General features: G+C 38.5%; 1 protein-coding gene across 1 annotated transcript; it reads right to left on the minus strand.

The window, feature by feature from the left end:
• Positions 1–944: 944 nt before the first annotated feature.
• Positions 945–5,996, minus strand: LOC140064680 (glucose-6-phosphatase catalytic subunit 1-like). The gene is made up of 5 exons (XM_072111795.1): positions 5,691–5,996; positions 5,185–5,294; positions 4,607–4,712; positions 3,175–3,290; positions 945–2,381 (listed from the first exon to the last, which is right to left on the minus strand). The coding sequence occupies exons 1-5, from the start codon at positions 5,930–5,932 to the stop codon at positions 1,870–1,872; spliced, it is 1,086 nt and encodes a 361-aa protein (XP_071967896.1). The 5' UTR covers positions 5,933–5,996; the 3' UTR covers positions 945–1,869.
• Positions 5,997–21,619: the final 15,623 nt, after the last annotated feature.

Here is a 21,619-nt window from a genome sequence, read left to right on the forward strand (position 1 = left end):
ACACACATTGGCCCACATTTATTAATGTAAACCTGATAAGAAGGTCATAAAGGACAGATACGGGTTTCTGAGACAAGTTTATAGATGGAATAGCCAGTTATGTGTAATATTTGGGGAAGTGACTCATATCTAGTTTACCATGCAAAAAATGTGTGCGTCATTTATATAATGCATATACTAGACATGCCTAGGCATCTCCTTCTAAATGTAATATGGAAATAAAATATAATATTTAACAGAACACATAAAGAGTGGGGTATTTATAATGCACTAGTGCATGGTGCGTCTGCTCGTGATGTTCTTCCGACCCCTCCAACGGCGCTGGATATACCTAGAGGCCCTAGTCTCCTGATATATCCATTGGGCAGCTGCCAAGTCCTGGCACAAGCTATGTCTAGTGCACAGGCGCGGGGCAGGAATGCCTTACACCGGCCCACTCCACCACCTGGCACCTGCCCACTTGCTATGGTGCAAATAATCAAATTTTTTTGCGGGGCACAACGAATTGTTATTTTAAGGCTTGTATGCCAAAAAACTGGTGTGCAAGCACTGATAAATATCCCCCACAGTACTTGGAGCCTGGGTTTGGATCTGACCAATGATAAGATCTGCTTGGAAATTTGTTCTCCTCCCGTCTGCCTGGTTTTCCCTTGAGCTCCTACCACCTTTATAATTTTGTCGTGGCTTGTACGTCCCATTTCATGAATCTGTCATAACCCTAGCAATTATTTTAGGGCCCATAAGGTATTTCTTTTCCATATGAGAAGGATAGTACTATAATCTATACATTATGGTATGGAGGATAGGAGGGAGAGTGCTATCACAGATTTTTCTATGGGTGCCTGCAGTTTCAGGTTATACCCCTGTAAGGAAACAACTTTGTCTCCAATTATCACTAATTAATTTCCATATACTTGTAAAACAACATATGACAGAACACAATATTTGATGTATTTTCTTTTTTTTTAATAAAAAATATCAACTTTTTCAAAAAAATTTTAGTGAAACTTTACACAGTTAACAATCTCTGCTGTGGTCAAAATAACCAAATAACATCAGGTGCTAATGTGTGAATAAATATATATATTAATAACGATGCTAACTATTTTAAAAAAACAACTAAAAAAAATGCTAGTTGACATGCTACAACCTGGTAACATGTTATATTTTGGGCTCTTTAAACATGGTATTTGTAGTGACTGCTTAGCATATAGGCCGCGATAGCTCCTGGTCCATATGTTAAAACATATTCACAACCCCTCTATTCACGAGACAGAGGCAAGGGCGTTCATATTTCCTAATCCCAGGTGGTTTACATAAGGGTCAGGACTGATACAATGTGAAAAGAGCATTAATAATTCCTAGTACTTCTAAAAATATCAAGGACTGCACTGTCAATGAATGGCTTCAAATCTTCAACTCCTAAGACTCCCGGGATCAAAGTACATCTATAAGTTGGAGGATATTGATTTATGTAGTAAGTTTAGAATAACCTAAAGGATTGTAAACTACTTCAATATGAAACATCCAAACTTCTCTATAGAGATGTGGTGATGGTGCCAAAGGGTACTAGCTTCTGGAAACTTCAATGTCTACAGTCTTTATCACTATTTGAAATTGATGCTCCAAGGGTTCCTCAACAAGTCCATGACAAATTTTTGGCCACCAAAGAGATGGAGATGGTTACAGTACGTTCTGCTGACTGTGGTATTCCTAAATGATAGATTCTCTGTATCTGATCACATATTCATCCTAAACAGTGGAGTCATGTGTTGGATGTTGGCATTACACAGTCACGTCTCATACTTTGGTAAGGCTTAAAAAAAAAATGCTACGCTCTATAAAAACGTTTTGGAAAAAAAAAACACCCTAGAGAATCTTTTTACTGTGTGGGTGAAGAAGTTGAGAAACGCAGTAAGGGACAATTCCTACAGCGGCAAGGGGCCCGGCAGCACTTTTGCAGAATGACAGGGCGTAAAACAGAAATTCTACTTTGGTGGGTGGCTTAAAAGAGTCAAAAAGATGTAGAACAAAAAGAGAAGCTGCGATACAGCAAATTCGGAAAGTGAACTGGCTTGCTTGTTTGCCCCGGCAGCTGTCTTGGTAAAGTTTGGAGTTGAGAGCCAGTCCTAAGCCAAAGAAGATTCCAAGGTTTCTAAGGAGGCCGGCAAAAGGAGTAGTGTCAATATGGATCCATTCGGGTCTTTCACACCATCTCTTAGCCTTCTCCAATGTCCACAGGAGGTCCACACCCATAGATTTAAGAACAAGGTAGAATCCCAGAGCAAAGGAAAACAGGAAAAGGGTGGTAAGGATGTATTTCTTGAGACTTGCCTTGTAGATGGATTGTGTATGATGGAATGCTTCAGCCACTACCATGCCTGTGTAAAAGGGAACGGGGCAGCGATTAGATCTCAGTAGCCATTCACATACATAAATAACAGGAAACATCTTACTAGAACGGAAAAAGTATATGAGCTGCTCATAGCAACGTGCTACCTATTAACACAACATTTACACAATGGTATGTCTCTGGATTTGTGGCTTGGTTAGGTCAAGCTACATATAAAAATGTATATAATTTTAGAGTATTTTATACACTGCATAGGTAAAGCCACAAAAGCCACAAAATTCCAAAAATGGAATTGAGCATAGACAACCAAGTCAAAGACAAATTTTAATAATGAATTCCCCTATGCTACTAGGCTACTTCTATGAACTTAGATTCATTTATCTACTAGAATTAAGCAAAAGCAGATTAATGACTTCAGTGTGTATTTCTCTGGCAGTGGTTTTCCCGTTACATGATTTATAATGGGGTGTAGAGAAGCCAAAATTATGTTTTCGCTATGTAACTGAAATTGGATGGACTTTCCTCTGTACAAGTTCTACTCCACAAATGTAGCAACATGAGTTAGGTAGAAAGATTCTGGAATTTCCTATCTTCACTCCAACTATGGTTTTATTAGACACGGTGCATCAGGGGGTGAACCATAACTTAGGATTCAATCTTTAATCACACTGTAGGTCAAGGACTGGACTCATTTACAATAACAATTCATAGAGTCAAATCTTAATCCAAAAAAATGCAACAAGACCCATTTCTAATCCCTGGTTCTGATTTATCACAGACTAAATAAAGAAGCGGACTTTTATCATATTAACATTACACACCTGAAATCACTCCAGCCACAACCTGGTGGGGGAAATGTGCTGCTAAGAAGATTCTAGAAAGGCAAACGCAGACCTGGACAGCCCAAAACACAGTCCAAAGTGCTCCCCGCAGACACCTGAAAACAAAGAATTCCATGTAGGGATTAGATCACAATTATTTCATGTTGGCTTAATTTATAACTTTTACATACAGTATTTTTCGGACTATAAGGCGCACCGGAGTATAAGGCGCACCATCAATAAATGCCTGCTAAAATGTCTAGGTTCATATATAAGGCGCACTGGACTATAAGGCGCACCTGATTATAAGGATGAACGACCAGCAGGTGGCAGACCTGTGCACAGTTCAAGGCAGCTGTTGTCTGTAAGTAAGGTTCATATATAAGGCGCACTGGACTATAAGGAGCACCTTTGATTTCTGAGAAAATCAAAGGATTTTTTGTGCGCCTTATAGTCCGAAAAATACGGTAGTTTATACAAGGAATACACAATGGCGCAAGGTGATTCTGACAAAATCATGGTAAACCCCTTAGATACCTCAACTGAAAGAAACCATTATATTTAAGGTGTTGTAGGAAAGCCACCCCCTCTTTCAGTACATTAGCAGTGTAAGATCCAATTGAGTTGCACTGGAAGCCATTGGCCCTAATGAATGCTTTCAGGCTTTCTATTGCTATGTGCCTATTATGCCAAGCCAAAATATGGATTGTTGAATGATTGAATAATAAAGCCCAATACAAGACTTAATATTAATGAAAATAGATGAACAATGTATGAAAAGAAATGTCCCACCCTCCTCACAAAAAAAGATAATTAAAGTAAAAACAAGTAAAAGCAAAAATGTTAGTGGTACCAAAAAATGGGGTAAATTACAAAAAAATTCAACCCATTGTGCTAAAACCAAGCCCTGATAGAGTTATGTTCATAGGGAAATACTAAACATTATGAGGGGCATTACTTATTTTTGGTTCAGGGAGGCGCTAGAACCGTTCTATATTTTTCAGTGGGATGTAAGTTTGTGGCGCAAGTGATTATTGAATTGTGCACACGGACTAAAAGGTTTAGAACTCCCTTCACCAGCTTTTAGCTGGGATATTTTTGCGTTATGTTGGAAAAATAGAAGCACCAGAAAAATGGTGGATTCACAAGTGCCGCCAAAAATTTGCTCCCAAAAATAGTCGAGAGTGTTGGAAAACACCAATATTGTGGTGCCGACACTTCATAACTTCAGGTGCAAGAGGCACAGGGAGTGAAAAAATAAAAACACTGCATATTTTCCATTTGAAAGGCAATAATAAATGCCCCCCTATGGCTCTTAAATATGGAGACACAAAAGCTATAAAAACTAATAGGTTTGGGGTTTAAGGGGTTTTTAAACTACTATACAATTTGTGTTATATTATGTATTGTAGATACATCCTACAGTACTTACCAGCTTGTAAACAGGGATTCCCTTTTCTTTAACATGATTGTAAGGATAGCTGTTACCATGACGTAATAAATTCCAGCAGATCCCATCGCATGACCTGAAGGACTTCCTAGTAAAGTAAAAGAGTAAATTAAGTAAAACATAATTCCAGCATACACATTACATTGACATATATATATATATATATATATATATATATATATATATATATATATATATATATACTGTATATCAAACTGTATATTGTAATAGAGGACTATAAGAGAGGACAGTTAGGTTATTTATTTAAAGGGGTTGTCCAGGAGCGTAAAAAAAACCCCCATTGGTGGCCGGACAACCCCTTTAACGTTTTATGAATGTGTAATACTCAATGTTCTTTGTGAAATTTGTTTTTAAAAAGATTTTGGATTTCTCGCCGTAATTGGCAAAGTGTTTGTGTAGAAGAGGTGAAACCTCTAATGTTCCAGTTCCTGACATAGTAAGATGTGAGTGCTCATTAATTATATGTTATCGGAGAGAGGAACAATGGACAATGAAGGGGACAGATCAATGTCACATCCAGCATTTTGTTTTTTTCTTACCTGGGCCGGTCTCACATGTCACAGGAAACTGTTCAATGACTGGAGCTGTTGTATTTCCATAGTAATCTGTGTCGTGAACCCACCAATATGGTCTCTGTCCAAAAAGAATCCTGAAAAATGAAAAGGAATATGGAAAATCAATATAAATCTAAACTAATAAAATTCTTAGTATTGGTCTGACGCTGTAGGAATGTCACATTTGTGACTTTACATTGTGTATGAATATGTAATTATTATTATTACGTATTGAAGATCTAAAGAACAATTTTAGAACATGAAATTTTCAATTTGACTAATAACAGAGTTCACCTGTGCCCAATGCAGTTTTTGTTATACATTGATGTCCTCATGATTCTATTATATATTTAATGTTATATCCCAATTGCCCCCAAAAAATGTTATGCCCATTTTTTCAGATATCAAAATGGATTGACCTAATAGGCTAAAATTTGATGTGGCTTTTACTTAATAAAATATAATATGATAACATTTTATCATATACTCACCATTTAAAGACAAGGTTGAGCCAGTCCCCAATCACCGCCACCCAGATGAGTTTGATGCCCACTGACTCACAAAGGTGGAACCAGATGGGGAAGAAAATGAAGAAAGTATTTCTTAAATCAGCAGCAAAGGAGATGAACATGAACCAGTCTTGAGAACTCTTGTAGTTCATCTGAAGGTATTGGACCATTTGGACCCCAGAGTGGTGGAGACCATCCATTCCATACTCCATCATTGAGTTCATTGAATCTCTAGGGCTCTAGAGCTATTTGAGGCTGTCTGTATCTCTATGAGTACTGTCTCTCACTGTACGCCTTCAGCACTATTTATACTGTCCCGGGCCTCCTGTTTTCCACTGAAAAACCTGCTTTATGACCTTTGGACCCATAGAAAAAAATTACTTTGGTCAAAAGAAAAAAAAACAGCTCCTGTCGATCAAAGGTAATGTCACAAACATGTTTGGTACAATGTAACTGAAAAACAGCTCAATAAGCCAGCGTTGTGTTCCAGAGACTCAACCCTGACCCCCTGGAAACTTCTTGTTAAATGGGAGGGTTATTACGCTATTGATTTGTCAATCAGACATCAATGGTATCAAATCTCTACTGATTTACTTTGAATTTACTATGACGCTGGCGGATCTTTCACTAGGAATTTAATTTTAAATTGAGATGATATAATTTAGGTAAAAATCCATCCAAAATTTTATGCTTAAAACCATGACACGGTAATTATTATTTTATTTTTTCTTATTTTATTTTTGTCTTTTTTTTAACCCTAAAAATTAGCAGATTTGTTTTTTGTCAGGGGTCTTTTTGTACAGAAGGGTTTTTGTCAGCCGTATTTTTTTTGTAAAAATAGGGGAAACTTTGATTGAACTGCACTGGAGACTATTATAGGTGTGCGGGGCACGTCAGACATAAAATAATTCTGACATAGGGGGGGATTTAACAATGTGTCTCAGGTTTCGCCAGTTTCAAGCTGGAAAACACTAGTCTTTTAATCACTGTGATGATGAATTCTGGTGTTGGATAAGACTGTCAATTCCTACTTTAGACCTACTTTTAGTTGGTCTAAACTGTGTGCCAGAATTTTGGACCCATGGATAATTCCTGCAAGCCACGCCCCTTACTTTTGGTGTCATGCCCATCTCCCACACACCACGCCCCCTTAATCGGATAAGTCGGGAAAGTGCCAAAAAAAGGTCTAAAAGCCTTGGTAACTAGGTTTTTGTTGCAAAACCACCAAAATTGTGGCGCAAGTACATTTATAAATCCTCTCCATAGCGTTAAGGCTTGTGTGTTACATGGAAATCATAAAGTTGGTTATAAAGTAAGAGGGCATGTTCACATTTTGGACTTGTGTGTATTAGCCGCTGCAGAGAACATTGGGAGGACCCGACATGTCCCGGCATTACATTTGCAGTCAATGTAATCGTATTAGGACTAGTTGGGGGTCCTAATTCAAGACATGAGCGGATAGTAAATAACATTCAAAGCACCTTGAAGAGAGAATCCCTGTATTCTGCACTACTCCCTCCATCTCTGCCCTCAACATTTTAACTTTTCCCTCTCTGTTCCCTTAAATGAGAAAAAAAAGTTTCTCATTTGGCACAGTCTATAATTTTAATGTGGCAACAGAGATTTAACTAGGGCAGCATTTTGATATGAGGACATATTTTATGGCATACAATAAAACACATTGGGAGTCATTTATCTTTTGTCAGGACATTTGTGCGTGTCTTTTCTTGTTTCTTTCCGGGTTTTGGACTTGTTTAATTTATCTTAGAGGTTGATATATCAGGCAGCTGAGTCTGACTTACAAAAGTCTCAAACTCTTCTGCAAATTCATCTAGTTGCAAGTTTTTTCTATGTCTGGCCCGGACTGGAGATTATTTGCTTGAATTTTAAACATGATTTGCGCTAAAAATTGCAATTTTTTCATAGGAATATCAGGTGTAACACTACAAAATTCTTGCACAGCTAACTTTGCTAGACGAATGGAAAAATCGCAAATTTAGACGCAAATATGTTAAATGTACCAAAAAAAAAATGGCAAAAATAAGGCAATAAATGACCCGTATAGTCCTTAAAGCAGCCCTCCAGTGTTTATTCACGGAGTAAGGACAGGGTAGTACTTTAAAGGTAAACTGTCAGCAGACCACTAGCACCATTATGTTGTCAAACTCCTTAAAGGGGTTGTCCCCTTTAGCATATAATTGATATTGTTTGTGTAAGGAAAAGTTATACCATTTTTCAATATACTTTCTGTATCAATTCCTCACAGTTTTCTAGATCTCTGCTTGCTGTCCTGCTATATAAAGCTTCTATATTTACTCCAGTGGATAGAAATTTGTCCATTGTGATGTGATGGACATCAGGGGCGGACTGGCCATAAGACCCACCGGGAGAAATCCCATGTTTTTAGTGTACATATATGGCAGTATTAAGTTGTGTGCTCTTAAAATAGAAGTGTTATTCCTTTACAAGGAAGGCAGTATGAGTCTCTTTCTCTGCAGTGTACATGTTGATTTAGACCACCTATAAACAGATTTTATGGAGTTTAGTAACTCCACCCACATCACAAGGCCACGCCTACTTGTTTTGACCCCGCCCACATAATGGGGCCACTTTTACAGTTTTTTCCAGGGCCACTTTAAATTCCCAGTCCGTCACTGATGGACATGCAGGTACAGGAGCCGCTATTATCACAGATAATAATAGGAGCTGTGTGATACTAATGGCTCATACACCTCCATCACATCACATGGACAGATTTCTATCCACTGGAGTAAACATAGAAGCTTCCTATAGCAGGACAGCAAGCAGAGATCTAGAAAACTGTGAGGAATTGATACAGAAAGAACATTGGAAAATTGGATAACTTTTCCTCACACAAATCATATCAAATATTTGCTGAAAGTGGACGACCCCTTTAACACCTTCCAGATCATGTTTCTTTCATGGCCCAGTGCGGTGGCCTCATCCAGAACTTTGAAATGAGATATAAATTGGTTGGGTAGAGTCACATAGGTGGAGAGTTGAGCACTAACCTGAAGCTATCCAGGCTTCAGGACATGCTCTTTACTGTGAGACTGAGTTTAGAAAAGCTGGATATGATGTCCCTGGGCTGTTAATTAGAGTGAAAGGGAGAACTTGACTTCATTGCTGAGCTCTTTGCCTCCATGACTTTATACAAACTTTTTTTTTAAACATTTTTTTTATTGTTTTAACAATACAAAAATTAAACAGGCACACATATTGTACCGTAGCTACAGTTTCCCACATTTTACATATAAAAATCAACAATAAAAATAATCCTTATAGATACCACAACACACTATAGGTTCAAAATATTGAAATAAACAGGTATTTTTCACACAAAACAAACACTTGGTAATATTGTAATCATACAGACCCACAGAGCACATTTCACCTTTAGCACAAGGTGAATACAGTACAACTAACACATCAAGCACAACAACAGAATTGTTTTTTTCAGTTACAATTTATCTTCCTGTTTTCCCCATACATAATATATAGTACATTTTATGGCGCCATAAAAATACATCTCCTTCTGTAACAAACAAGCTCTCATATGGTTATATAACTATACAAGTTATGCTTCTTGGAAGAGGGGGAGGAAAAAATGGAAATGCAGAAAACAGAAAGTAGTTAAAATAAGTTAATAAACAGCTATTACTGTATTGTTTTATACTGTGGTGATATAGCATTGGTGATACTGAATATTGTTTATGGTCGCCAAAAGACAACATATTATCATAACAAGTTACCGATTTATTTATTTTTTAATCGGGTATATTATGTCCATACTTGTCATGCACCCTTACCCACCAATTGCCTAAACCAGGTTAGTAGGTGCACTGGGTATTTCTTAAAGTTCATCTACCATAAAAATCAAGCACGATAAACCAAGGACACTTACTCATAGATCCAGGCACCGTAACTGTGGTAATCTTTGTATTTGTTAACCCTGGACCCCTTCCTTCTAATAAATCAACTTGTAAAACTATGCTAATGAGCCTGAAGGACTCTGGGAGGCATTATAAGAGCACCTCTGCTGCTTCGCCGGATGTTACACAGTCTCTCCTTCCTCCATACTCCCAGCACTGTAATCTCAAACAGTTAGAGGGGGGAGTGCTCCTGCACAGTATAACAGCCTGTAAAGCAACGTATTGGCTCTGATAATGCCCCCCAGTGTCCTTCTGGCATAATTTTAGAAGGAAGGAGGCCATGGATAACAAATATAAGAATCTATGAGTAAGTGTCCCTGGTTTATCATACTTGAATTAGATGGTAGATTTCCTTTACGAAATACCCAGTGCGCGCACTAATCTGGTTCAGACAACTGGTGGAGAAGGTTGAGGCACGACAGAAGTTGTCAAATGTCCAATTTATTTCTCGATCTCCAAAATCTGTCCATTTCTGACAATTGGAATCTCTAAAATGCTAATTGTTGTTTGATTCACTACTGTAACTCCCTACTAATCGGTCTTCCACTCACTAAACTCTCTCCTCTACAATCTATTCTTTATGCAGCAGCCAGGCTCATCTTTCAGATCAAATGCTACACGGATGCCTCCAGTTCGTGCCAATCACAGTACTGTCTGCCTGTCTCCTTCCAAATTGTGTTTAACATAATCACCCTCATCCGTAAAGCTCTGCATAATGCTGCAACTCCCAACTCTCTTCTCTCATCTCAGTCTATTTCCCACCCATGCTCTTTGAGCTGCCACTGGTCTCATATTAATCTCTACCTTAATTCAAACCTCTCATGCTCGTCTCCAGAATTTCTCTCGAGCTGCACCAATTCTCTGGAATGACCTTCCCTTGGATTATTAGACTAATACCCAACCTCCAAAGTTTCAAACGTGCTCTTAAAACCCATCTCTTTAGGCAGCCTATCACACTCGCTGACTGCATGAAATGTCAACACTCTCTTTACTAAGCCATCCTCTTTCCTCCTCCAGATAGGCAACAACTCCAGGCTTCTCTGCAGTCACTTTGACCTTTGTATATAAGATGGCAGCTGATGGCTGGTTCAAGCAGCAGAATTTTGGCTGGACCATTGGCTCTTGTACCTCTTGTGTCAACCCCTCATCTGTAAGCTTGGCCCTCTCTTCTTTTGTTTCATATGACTGTACTCTGAAATGTAGTATTTTATTTGTATATGTTCCCTATGATTTGTAAAGCGCTACAGAATATGATGTCACTATAATAAAAAAGATTATTTTTATTATTATGGTAGATTTCCTTTTGAGCCATTTATTACAAGGTTTCTAAGCAATAAGGAATCTAGGTTCTAATGTCTTTCATAGGTGCCTGAGTCTGCTATGGTTTGTCCATATTAGTAGTCTTCTCTGACTCTGTCTGATTACCATATTGTCTAAGTTGTTTTTGTTCCATTACACACATATTCTGCCTATCCTGACCTTAGCTTTGTCCACTGACTACATTTCTGTCTGTCCCTGTCTCATAACCCTCCTGGGTCGGCTGTCTCTCAATGGGGACTACTCTTAGAAGCAGCAAGAGGTAGCAACCCGGTTGTTCCTTGTAACAATGTCTAGATGTTCATAACAGAATTAAAGAAGGAAAACCAGGGGACCACTTAGACCAGGTTTTTAGGCGTAGCCCTAGGTCAAATCTGTTCAATGACACAGTAGTGTGTTTCATCTGATTGTGTGTAGTGCTGTTGCTTCCATGCAATAAACTCTACCATAAGACTTGATTTTTTTCTTGGTTTATATAAAATCTACATCTTGAATACCAGTACATGACCTGCTTTATATCCAAGTTGTTTTGTTACTACATAACTCCCTTTGTTATAGTTACAGTTGATTTATTTTAATATGCGCCACATCAGATAATAACCAGATGACCATCTTACCTGGAAGAAAACTCCTCTTACTGCAAAGTCACACCACGTTTTATGGTCACAACGAGTTATATAATAAATCTGTTACACATTGTGACAAAATCTTAATTGAGTTTGTAGATTAATGATCCATGTTTTACTCATTTGTAATCTAGTTGGACTTAATATGGGTTGTGCGATGGAATCAGCAACTTTCTACTACAGCCTTGATTTCAAAGCTTTCTTCGCTTGTCGAAAGAAATCACTCGCATTGGCCAAAAGCTTAATGGACAAGAGCCCAAAAACTGACACAGCGTGACAGATATACAGCGTAAAGCAGACGCTTATCTTCTCAGCGCAGCATATTTTAATCTACGCGCTGTCCTGCCAATTGTAGTTGTGACATCTGTAATCTGGAAGAAGTTCATTCGAACTACTGCGAGCAGCAAATTCTGCAGAGAATGTGGATCATTAAACTTTATGTATAAGATTTTCACTTCATCTTTCCACAAATGTTTAGTTTTTCTCAGGAGACAGCAGATGGAACAAGTAATCGGAGCAGAGTTTGGAGAACTGAGGCCAATGGCCCTAATGTTAGACTATGTTCACACTGTAACTTTTATTTGATTTATTCCCCTCCATTTAGGAAGGAATAGAAGTTAGCCCAAAGTAGGGGCTAAAAGATCAGGCACCCAGTGCTGCCTGTGATTGACAGCTCCATTTCTGATCCTGGGAAAGCTGGGTGTGTCTCTGTGATTGTTTTGCCTGCAGATGCGGTTTGAGTGATGGACGGCTGAGCCAGTCAGTGCTGGAGGTAGTGTCCATTACTGCCTTATATTCTGCTCAGCCCCTTCATTTGGTGCTGGTTATTGCAGTCTAATCTGTGTATCTAGTGCTCTTGCCATTGCATTTCTTGCTATTCTGTGTATTGACTTCTGCTTTGCCTACTGACCATTCTATTTGCTATACAAATCTTTACATTTGCCGCCATCTTGGTTTTGACCCGGTTTGTTTGACTCCGCTTGTCTGTATGTGTTGTTTGTCCCTCAGTATCGTTTATCTCCTAGTGTGAACACTGACCTATATCTGTATCCTGGTTACCTGTCCGCTCCACCATCCAGCAGCTGCCAGACGAAGTAAGTTTCCCCCTTCATTTTGTAGGGTTGCTCAGGGACCATCAGTTAGGTTCCTGATAGTGGGTTCGCCCTTACCAGGGTGGTTCATCTGCTTTAGGCAGGGACGTCGCAGGGTGAGTTCGCCACCACCTGTCTAGTCTGACAGCTAGCGCCAAGCCTGGTTGTGGTTGTGTGGTTGCTGGACAGGTGCTGACAATGGGTTTTGTTTTCTAATAAGCTATATGTTTTTCTGGAACAAAAAAGTAATTTGTGATTTTGAACTAATTTTGTGAGTCTCTTGGGGGACTTTTGATTCTAAAGTTTTAATATTCAGCACCAAAAATCATGGGAGGATATTTTACAGTGTTTGTATGCCAGTTTTTTGGCATAGAAAATCCAATTGTCAGTGGAAAAAAAAAAATTATCTGGAGCTATAATTATAAAATGTACAGTTATGACTTTCATACAAATTCAACGTAAGAACAAACCTATCTTGTATGTAACCTGGGGACTGTCTGTATTGTATAAGGGAAATCCCTAAGAGGCCTTAAAATAAAAAAATTAATTTAAAAAAACTGCAAAAAAAAAATAAAATAGATCCTTTTTTATCATCAAATTTTATAGTAAAAAGTTAACAGATAGTTCCCAAAATGGTAACAATTGAAACATCAGCTCGTTCCACAAAAAAAATTACCCCTTCTACTCCGCAAGCTCAAAAAGTTTCTTGTTTTTCTAGGATTATAGCCACTAGTAAACTTGTTTGGATCACTTCATGAACTGAAGTTCACATGAACCCTCTCTCCTATGCCTCATAGAATTAATGATTACTTTCCCAAATAACGTCATGTCCAGCGTCACCCCCAGCCCTTCTCAGGACAAAGTTCTAGCCCTTTTGTTCCTGTTTTCATTGTGCCTCACTTTGTAACAGTGTTTGTTATAGAGCCGACATAGAATGTGTTGGGCCAAATTATCCAGATAATAGTCTCTCATTGAAGCACTATGGGTCCAACAGTAACTTTTTGACTAAATGCTTTTAGTGTATACTATCTTTTTGTAAAATCGCGAACTACTTTTAGTGCGGCTGTGTATTAAAAAAAAATGGTGGCACGTGGTAGTTTTTCACCTAGCGTTGCAAAAATTTCTTCAAAATCTGTACAAAAATATCCCCAAAAGACAATAGTACCCCCTGAGGAAGTGGACGTCGGGTGCTGTGGTGGACAATCCAGAGTTATACATTATGGGGCACATTTACTAAGGGCCGTACGCCAGTTTTCTTTTAGATTTTGCACATACTTTTTAGTGCAAACTGCTTGCACAGGTATTTAAGAAGTGTCTGCACCACATTTGTGTCGCAAGCGACCGTTTTGTGCAGCAGCTGCGGCACAAATTAGCAGCCTTCCAATGCTCAGTCGGACCATGCGTCAGATTTAACCTGCAAAGTCTGACAGAATTGTGCTGCACACCCCATGTTAAAGGTGCACCAAAAAAAGTTGGTGCACTCTGTCGGGGCAGTGCAGGGGGCACCAGATACATGAAGAAAGTGCGCCATAAATCCTGAATCTGGCGCCCCCTGCACACTACACAGGCAAACTGCATATAATTCAGATTGCACTGTAAATATGCCCCATTGCCTTAATTTTTGCTTATTCGGCCATATTCATTAGCGTTTTTTTGCAAGGTGGGGGTACATTATTATATGATGCCAATTATATACAACATTTGTTCTGATCTCTGATCTGCAATAATAGTGTTCATCTTCACCTGTAATAGTCTTACTGTTACTATTGTACTGTTAGTGTCAACTTTATATCTGATTGTTTAGGTACTTTTTTTACATTTTATTTTAATTTCATGATACAAAAATGAAAAAAAAACACATACAAAAATACATTTCATAATTTAAAGGTGAAAAAGAAAAAAAAAAGAAAAAGTAAGATCAGTAATATATACTGTAAGTGCATCTATACATAAACCTCAATACTTCTATAAGCCGACCAGCAATCCCACTTTCCATCCAAATCATCCACTTCTATCAGCCCATTCTCCCACGTGCCCTGTTCTGCTGTCCAGATCTTATTGACCCCATTGTCAATTGTCTAGGTACTTTTACATATTTTGGATTTGTGTTCACTTCACTTTTTTAGGTCACTCTGACTGCTGGTGTTTTAATATTGATTATAATAAGGTATATTGAACTTGTAATTTGTACTTGGCTATTGTGTTGTGGTTACTGAGCTGTGATTTACTATTGAAGGGTAATACCATAAGACAATGGGGCTTATATATTAGGATTGGCGCTTTGGCATTACTGAATTAGTAGGAGGTTCTTGGTAGATCTGGTGCTACACTATAGCTATTTTTCATTGCATGAATTTTCTATGTTCTCCTTGCGTTTCCATGGATTACTAATTCCATAGCGTATTTACAATATGTGATTTAAGTCTACATTTTACTAAAATTTCACTAAAAAAAAGTTTAAAGCCCCTTATTAGAGAAGTCTTAACATCTGGGGTCCTGGGTTCAAGTCTCATCCAGGTCAACATCTACAAAGAGTGTGTATGTTCTCTCCTTGTTTGTGTGGGTTCCTCCGGGTACTCCGGTTTCCTAACACACTCCAAAACATACTGGTAGGTTGATTAGATTGTGAGCCCCATTGGGGACAGGGACTGATTTGGCAAACTCTGTGCAGCGCTGTGTAATCTGTGTGCGCTATATAAATAAAAGAATTAACAGGACATATGATCGTGATATGTGTCTTATACTTGTATGTTAGTGATACAATCTATTCTAATAGTTCAGTCATGTACCTGGTCAAGAACTTTTGCTGAGTTGCAAATCCTCCACAAACAAAATTTTTAAAATTCTTAAAGCAATGAAAAAAAACGGGCAGCTTTTTCCACATGGCTATTGACAGTAACGCGCTCTCGTGTCATCTATTTGACTTATTTCGCATGTGATAGGTACATGCTCCTTCCCTGTGAGACATCAATCATGTTGTTTTTTTTGCACTTGGAATGCTACCAGTTCTGTCTTGAGTCATCATCAAAGGAACATAGTTAACCCTTCTTTGTTTTTTTCTCACTTCTTATCTTTAAGCTTTTAACTAGGCAGCTAAAGAAAACACGTGTCACTTTGAATGACATTTCCCAATGTAGTTGAAAAGAGAGAAAAACAGCCGGATTGGGTTAATTATTATCTATTGCTAAAAACACCTACATCCAAAGACAAGGCCCTGGTTGAAGACCTTGAACAAGGGATCAGTTGTGACGGAGTATTTGTGTCCTGCAGAAAATAACAAGCTGTTGTGTTGAGCTCAGAGGTTTCTAGGTACTATGTGAACCCAGCATGCTCTGTGTAAGGGAATTGTATGTGAAAACCCAGAGGACAAAGGTCACTATGAATTCATATGTGAATTCCCACCAAGGGTTTGTATGATCTCCCAATATTTGCTTAGTCTCAGGATTTCTTAGGCATCTCTACTAGCTTCTCCCCATACTCCTAAAATATACTTGAAGTTTAGTGCAGTGGACTATATACACAAGGTTTCAAGACTCATGTGCCATGGGGGATAGTTAGGTGACCTGGAAAACTGGCTACTTTAAAGGGAATCTGTCATGTTCTAGACTAAACTAAGCATAGGCGACATCTATGGTTTGAAGGCAGAGAAATCTTAAGTGGACTGTCATTAAACTTATCAGGCTTATTGGGAGCATCAAAACACCAACATGTCCTTACACAGCAGGGGTTTAGGATCCCAAATATATGCAGCTTCCCTTTGTGAGTTGCCTCATCAGAAAATGCTGAGTGGAAAGCAGAGGCGCAGCTACTGGTGGGCAGGGGCAGTGGTGGCTCCAGGGTCCCAGACTTTCAGGGGCCCATTAAGTAGCTTTTAGCTCCACAGATAGAATTGTATGCAGGGACTAGCACTGCCCTGCTCTGCTCTCTATCGTAATACATGTGTGCCAGCTCCCGAAACACCTGTATTACTATTGACCTTTCAGGACCTACTATGCCCATCCTACACTATACGGTAGCACAACACTACTACACCTATTCTGTATATATGGGCACAACACTGCACTACTACTCCTATCCTGTATATTTATATATATGGGCACAGCACTGCACTACTACACCTTTTCTGTATATATGGGCACAACACTGCACTACTACTCCTATCCTGTATATTTATATATATGGGCACAGCACTGCACTACTACACCTTTTCTGTATATATGGGCACAGCATAGTACTACCACTCCTACCCTGTATATATAGAGAGAGGCACAGCACTGTAGTTTTACTGCTCTTAGTACTGCACTACTACTCCTATCCTATATGTATAAATATATATATATATATATATATACACAGCACTGCAATACTACTACTCCCCTGTATATGTATGGACACAACACTGCACTACTCCTCCAATCCTGTATATATATGGACAAAGCACTGTACTACTTACTCTATCCTGTATATATGGGCACAGTTCAAAACTCCTGCTCTTATTCTGTATATATGGGCACAGATCAGTACTACAACCCCTATCCTGTATATATGAACATAGCTCAGTGCTACTACTCCTATTCTGTATATATGGGCATAGCTCAGCACTACTACTCCTATCCTGTATACATGGGCATAGCACAGCGCTACTACTCCTATCCTGTATACATGGGCACAGCTCAGTACTACTCCTAGGATCCTGAATATATGGGTACAGCTCAAAATTCCTCCTCTTATTCTATATATATGGGCACAGCTCAGTACTACTACCCCTATTCTGTATATATGAGCACAGCTCAATACTACTACTACTATGCTGAATATATGGACAGAGCTCAGTACTAGTAATGATAAAAGCCAAGTTGATATAAACTGAAGATTTTCCTTTTATATCTATCCTCATGAACATGAAAGTGATGTCTTTCACCAAATATGTCTTGTCATAAACTTAAAATAAACATGTCAGCTGGATTTGGCACTAAACCACCCATAGGTCCTTATGCACTGGTGGTTTAGTGTTCCAAATTGTCCTGTATGATTTCTGTTCATGACCGCATTACAAAAATTACCTCGGTCTGGGACTATCTGCTCCTGCATAGTGCTGCCAATGAAGCCAGAGTAGCACACCCTGGCTTCACTGCACAACATGCAATATGAAGCCGGAGTGTTCCAGCTTCATTAAAGCATTGAGAGAGGAGGCGCTTTGTTACGCCGTCACCCAGTATCTAGCACATGTGCAGTGAGGCAATCAGTGAGGTGTACCATCCGCTTCACCACACACATTGTGGTTTTCACCTGGTTTTCTTTGCCACTTGGCAACACGCAGAGGTATGGTAACTATATTTGGGACCCTAAACCCTAGCTGTATAAAGACACACCTAGAGTCAACATTTTTGCATTTTTTGCATAATACATATAATACCAGGTCACTATCCCATTTTCTATTATTCTATTTCTATTCTATTTTCTGTCTACAACAAGGTGCAAAAAGTTTCTAAAACTCATAATAAATTTACTGCAAAGAGTATTTACCAGGTTAAGCGAAAATTCTGGAGTACTGCGCTTTGTACATTTCATTCATAAATAAAAGTTGTCTTCCCATTTTAGAGAAAAAAAAAACATTACAAGTGTTTCAGGGCACATTGCTTGTTACTATTAAGTGGGGATCACTGGGCCTCAGGTGGTACTGTTGATCCCATACTACTGACTTAATTTTATTTGTATACTAAATATTACACGAGAAATGAAAGGTTTTTAGCTTTGTTTTTGCATATTTTGCAAGAAAGTGTTGAAGACAGTAAATAATTTATATCATGTATAATAAATGGACCACACAACCATATAAATCAATGATTTATTTCATTAAAGGACATCTACTTTCAGTATTACTGATGGTAGACGTGTCCTACTAAGAGGCCCCCGGGGAACTTCAGGACTCAAGTCTCAGGACTTCTTTTATAATAAAAATTATTCTTTTTAGCCTGGGGTGCTCCTGCTACATCATGGAACGCCTGAGAGCACCTTGTAATTTAATTTATTTACTCCCCCCATTGCGCTATCAGTCATCTGCTCTATACACTGTGGGGAAAAGGGGGTTGAACCGGGCGGGACAGCTAATGCAACGTGTGAGAGAATAAATTTAAATACAAGGAGCTTTGAATCACCTCAGGAGCACCCCGGGCTAATTAGAATAATTTTTATAAATGTATATTGCCACAATCAAAGTGTATAAGTGTAAGGAACTTCTTAGTTGGACACGTCTACCTTAATTTTCCCATTAATATTTTCCCATAAATGTTATCATGCTGTCCCTTAGAGACAAGATTACTCTCCTTGGATACGACCACTATTGCTGAAGAAATTGCACATAGAAAATAATTGTTTTTGCATATGAAATGTCCAGGAGTTACTGCATGTCTCAACCATCTTGAGGTAATGAATGCTGAGTCCAGGTGGTCTGGCCGGGCTCAATAGATCATGTCTGGGCACCACGGTGTGGGGGTGGTTGTATCCAAAGACAACTATCTAATTTCTAAGGCACACCATGGCTACATTTATTAATTGAATAAAAAAATGTACCGTATTTAGTAATTTTCTTAACCAGTTTTTAAAAAATACCCCCATGAAATATTCTAGTTGTGTTGTAAATTGGGTGTAGGAGTACTCTAAACCCTAGTTGAAATAAAACATATGAATGTAATTATTGCTAACTTTCCTAGAACTGTATTTGTATTGCTGGGAAACAATATTTCTTTCACCTTTTGCCTCTGTTCCATACATAAGAGAAAACACTTCACAGCCGCCTATACCAGAACTCAACAAAACAAGTACTGACTTATAAACAGGCACCAAAGTACAATGTACTCATACAATGAGTTACAATACAGAACATTACATAACACAGAGAGAGAATTCCTAGAACAGACAATTATCTTCACATAAAGCGATACGAAGGGTAAACATCTTATTACTGGTTATAGGAGTATTTTCACTTTACTCAAATATGTAACTACAGATCTATAGAGCAACAATTTGGGGCACTGCTGACAAAGGGCTTTTAAAGAATTTTCATTGGATAGGGGTCTTCTGATTGACCGGGCACCAATGTTTGCTGCAACGTGGGAACTTGAGCCAGGTAATTACAAAACGTTACAATTTTTTGTACACAAATTGGCATTTCAGACAATTACAAGACATTTGTATGGCAAAAAGGGAAATCCCTATAATGCTAATTCCCCCCAGATAATGTTTTAGGAGAAAACCTAAAACATAATAAAGCTATCTCTTGTAAATGCCTGTTCCCTAAAAGTTTTAAGCCATACAGGGAGGAATAATATGTGTTGATCATTAACCCCTTCACGCTCCATGCCGTACATGTACGGTGAAGTGTTGGGTTGTAGGAAGAGGGCTCACGGTCTGAGCCCTCTTCATTCAGAGGTTGGGTTTGCTTCATATAGTGTGCTAGCAGGGTATTAACCCTGCCAAAAGATGGCGGCATGTGGACGCCCCCATATTGGTTCCCATCGTTGCTCCCCTGAAATCATCAGGAGATGGCGATCGGTTGCCATGTCAGCCTCTGGTCTTCGTCAGAGTCTTCACCAATGAATACTGTGTAAAAATGTCATATACTGCAACACCATAGTATTGCAGTATATGATAGGAATGATCATACCATCTAGCGTTAAAGTACCCTAGAGGGTCTAAGAAATAGTAAAAAAAAAAGTTTAAAAAAAGTTTAAAAAATAATAAAAAATGTACTAACAGAACTTTAAGAACTGATATAAAATGTAAAGAACCTAAAGAACTGATATAAAACATAATAAATGCCCGATCTCTCATTATATAAAAACAGTTATTGCTGGCTGTGATCCCCATAACGGAAAATGGTGCCCAAATGTCTGAAACGCTACTTTCAATCCATTTCAGATTGCATTAAAAAAGTAATAAAAAGTGAGAAAAATGTCACACAGTCCTCAAAATGGTAGCAATGATAATGTCAGCTCATTTCACTAAAAATGACATCACACAGCTCTGTGCACTGAAGTGTGGAAAAGTTATTAGCCTCAGAAGTTGGACAATGTTTTTTTTTTCGTACACATTTGATTAATTTTTAAAAATGTATTAAAACGCAATAAAACGTATAAAAATTTGGTATCACCATGATTGTACTGAACCACAGAAATAAGTGAAAAACCTTCTGTCCTTAAGGGGTTAGATGGGGTTTGCCCTTGAAAGAAAATTCTGAAAATTTCAATCCCCCAGTGATGTTTACACAATAAAGATTTTTAATCCCTTACTTTAAAATGTTACTACTAAATTTTATGTGCAGTCATCAACCAAAAAACAAAAAAGCTCTGTAGCGTGTGACTCCTAGTGTGTACACCGGTCTACAAATGAGGGCTCTCATAACCCATTAACCAAGCATTTAGAGACATATGACCGGAGTCAGCAATATAAATCAATTTTTCTTTATATCCAAATATGAAAAGACATAAAACACCAGTACATCACCATATCTTCGGCAAACAGTGTCAATTGTCCATAAAATAGTAGCACGCTAGGAGATCATGGCTTTTCACTGAGCAACCGACGCCCGTATGGCTAGACCATACGGGCGTCGGTTGCTCAGTGAAAAGCCATGATCTCCTAGCGTGCTACTATTTTATGGACAATTGACACTGTTTGCCGAAGATATGGTGATGTACTGGTGTTTTATGTCTTTTCATATTTGGATATAAAGAAAAATTGATTTATATTGCTGACTCCGGTCATATGTCTCTAACTACTAAATTTTATCGCTGTCTTAGCTCCTATCACACAGGGATGGTCAGTGCAAGATTCCAGGGTGTGGATGTGGACTCTCTAAGCAGACACTTCATGATCCCTCTAGTTCTGTGACATGCTGTGAGCTGACTATGTGGTTAGATTAT

The sequence above is a fragment of the Engystomops pustulosus genome, chromosome 6 (genome assembly GCF_040894005.1).
Source record: "Engystomops pustulosus chromosome 6, aEngPut4.maternal, whole genome shotgun sequence".
NCBI classification, from domain to species: domain Eukaryota; kingdom Metazoa; phylum Chordata; class Amphibia; order Anura; family Leptodactylidae; genus Engystomops; species Engystomops pustulosus.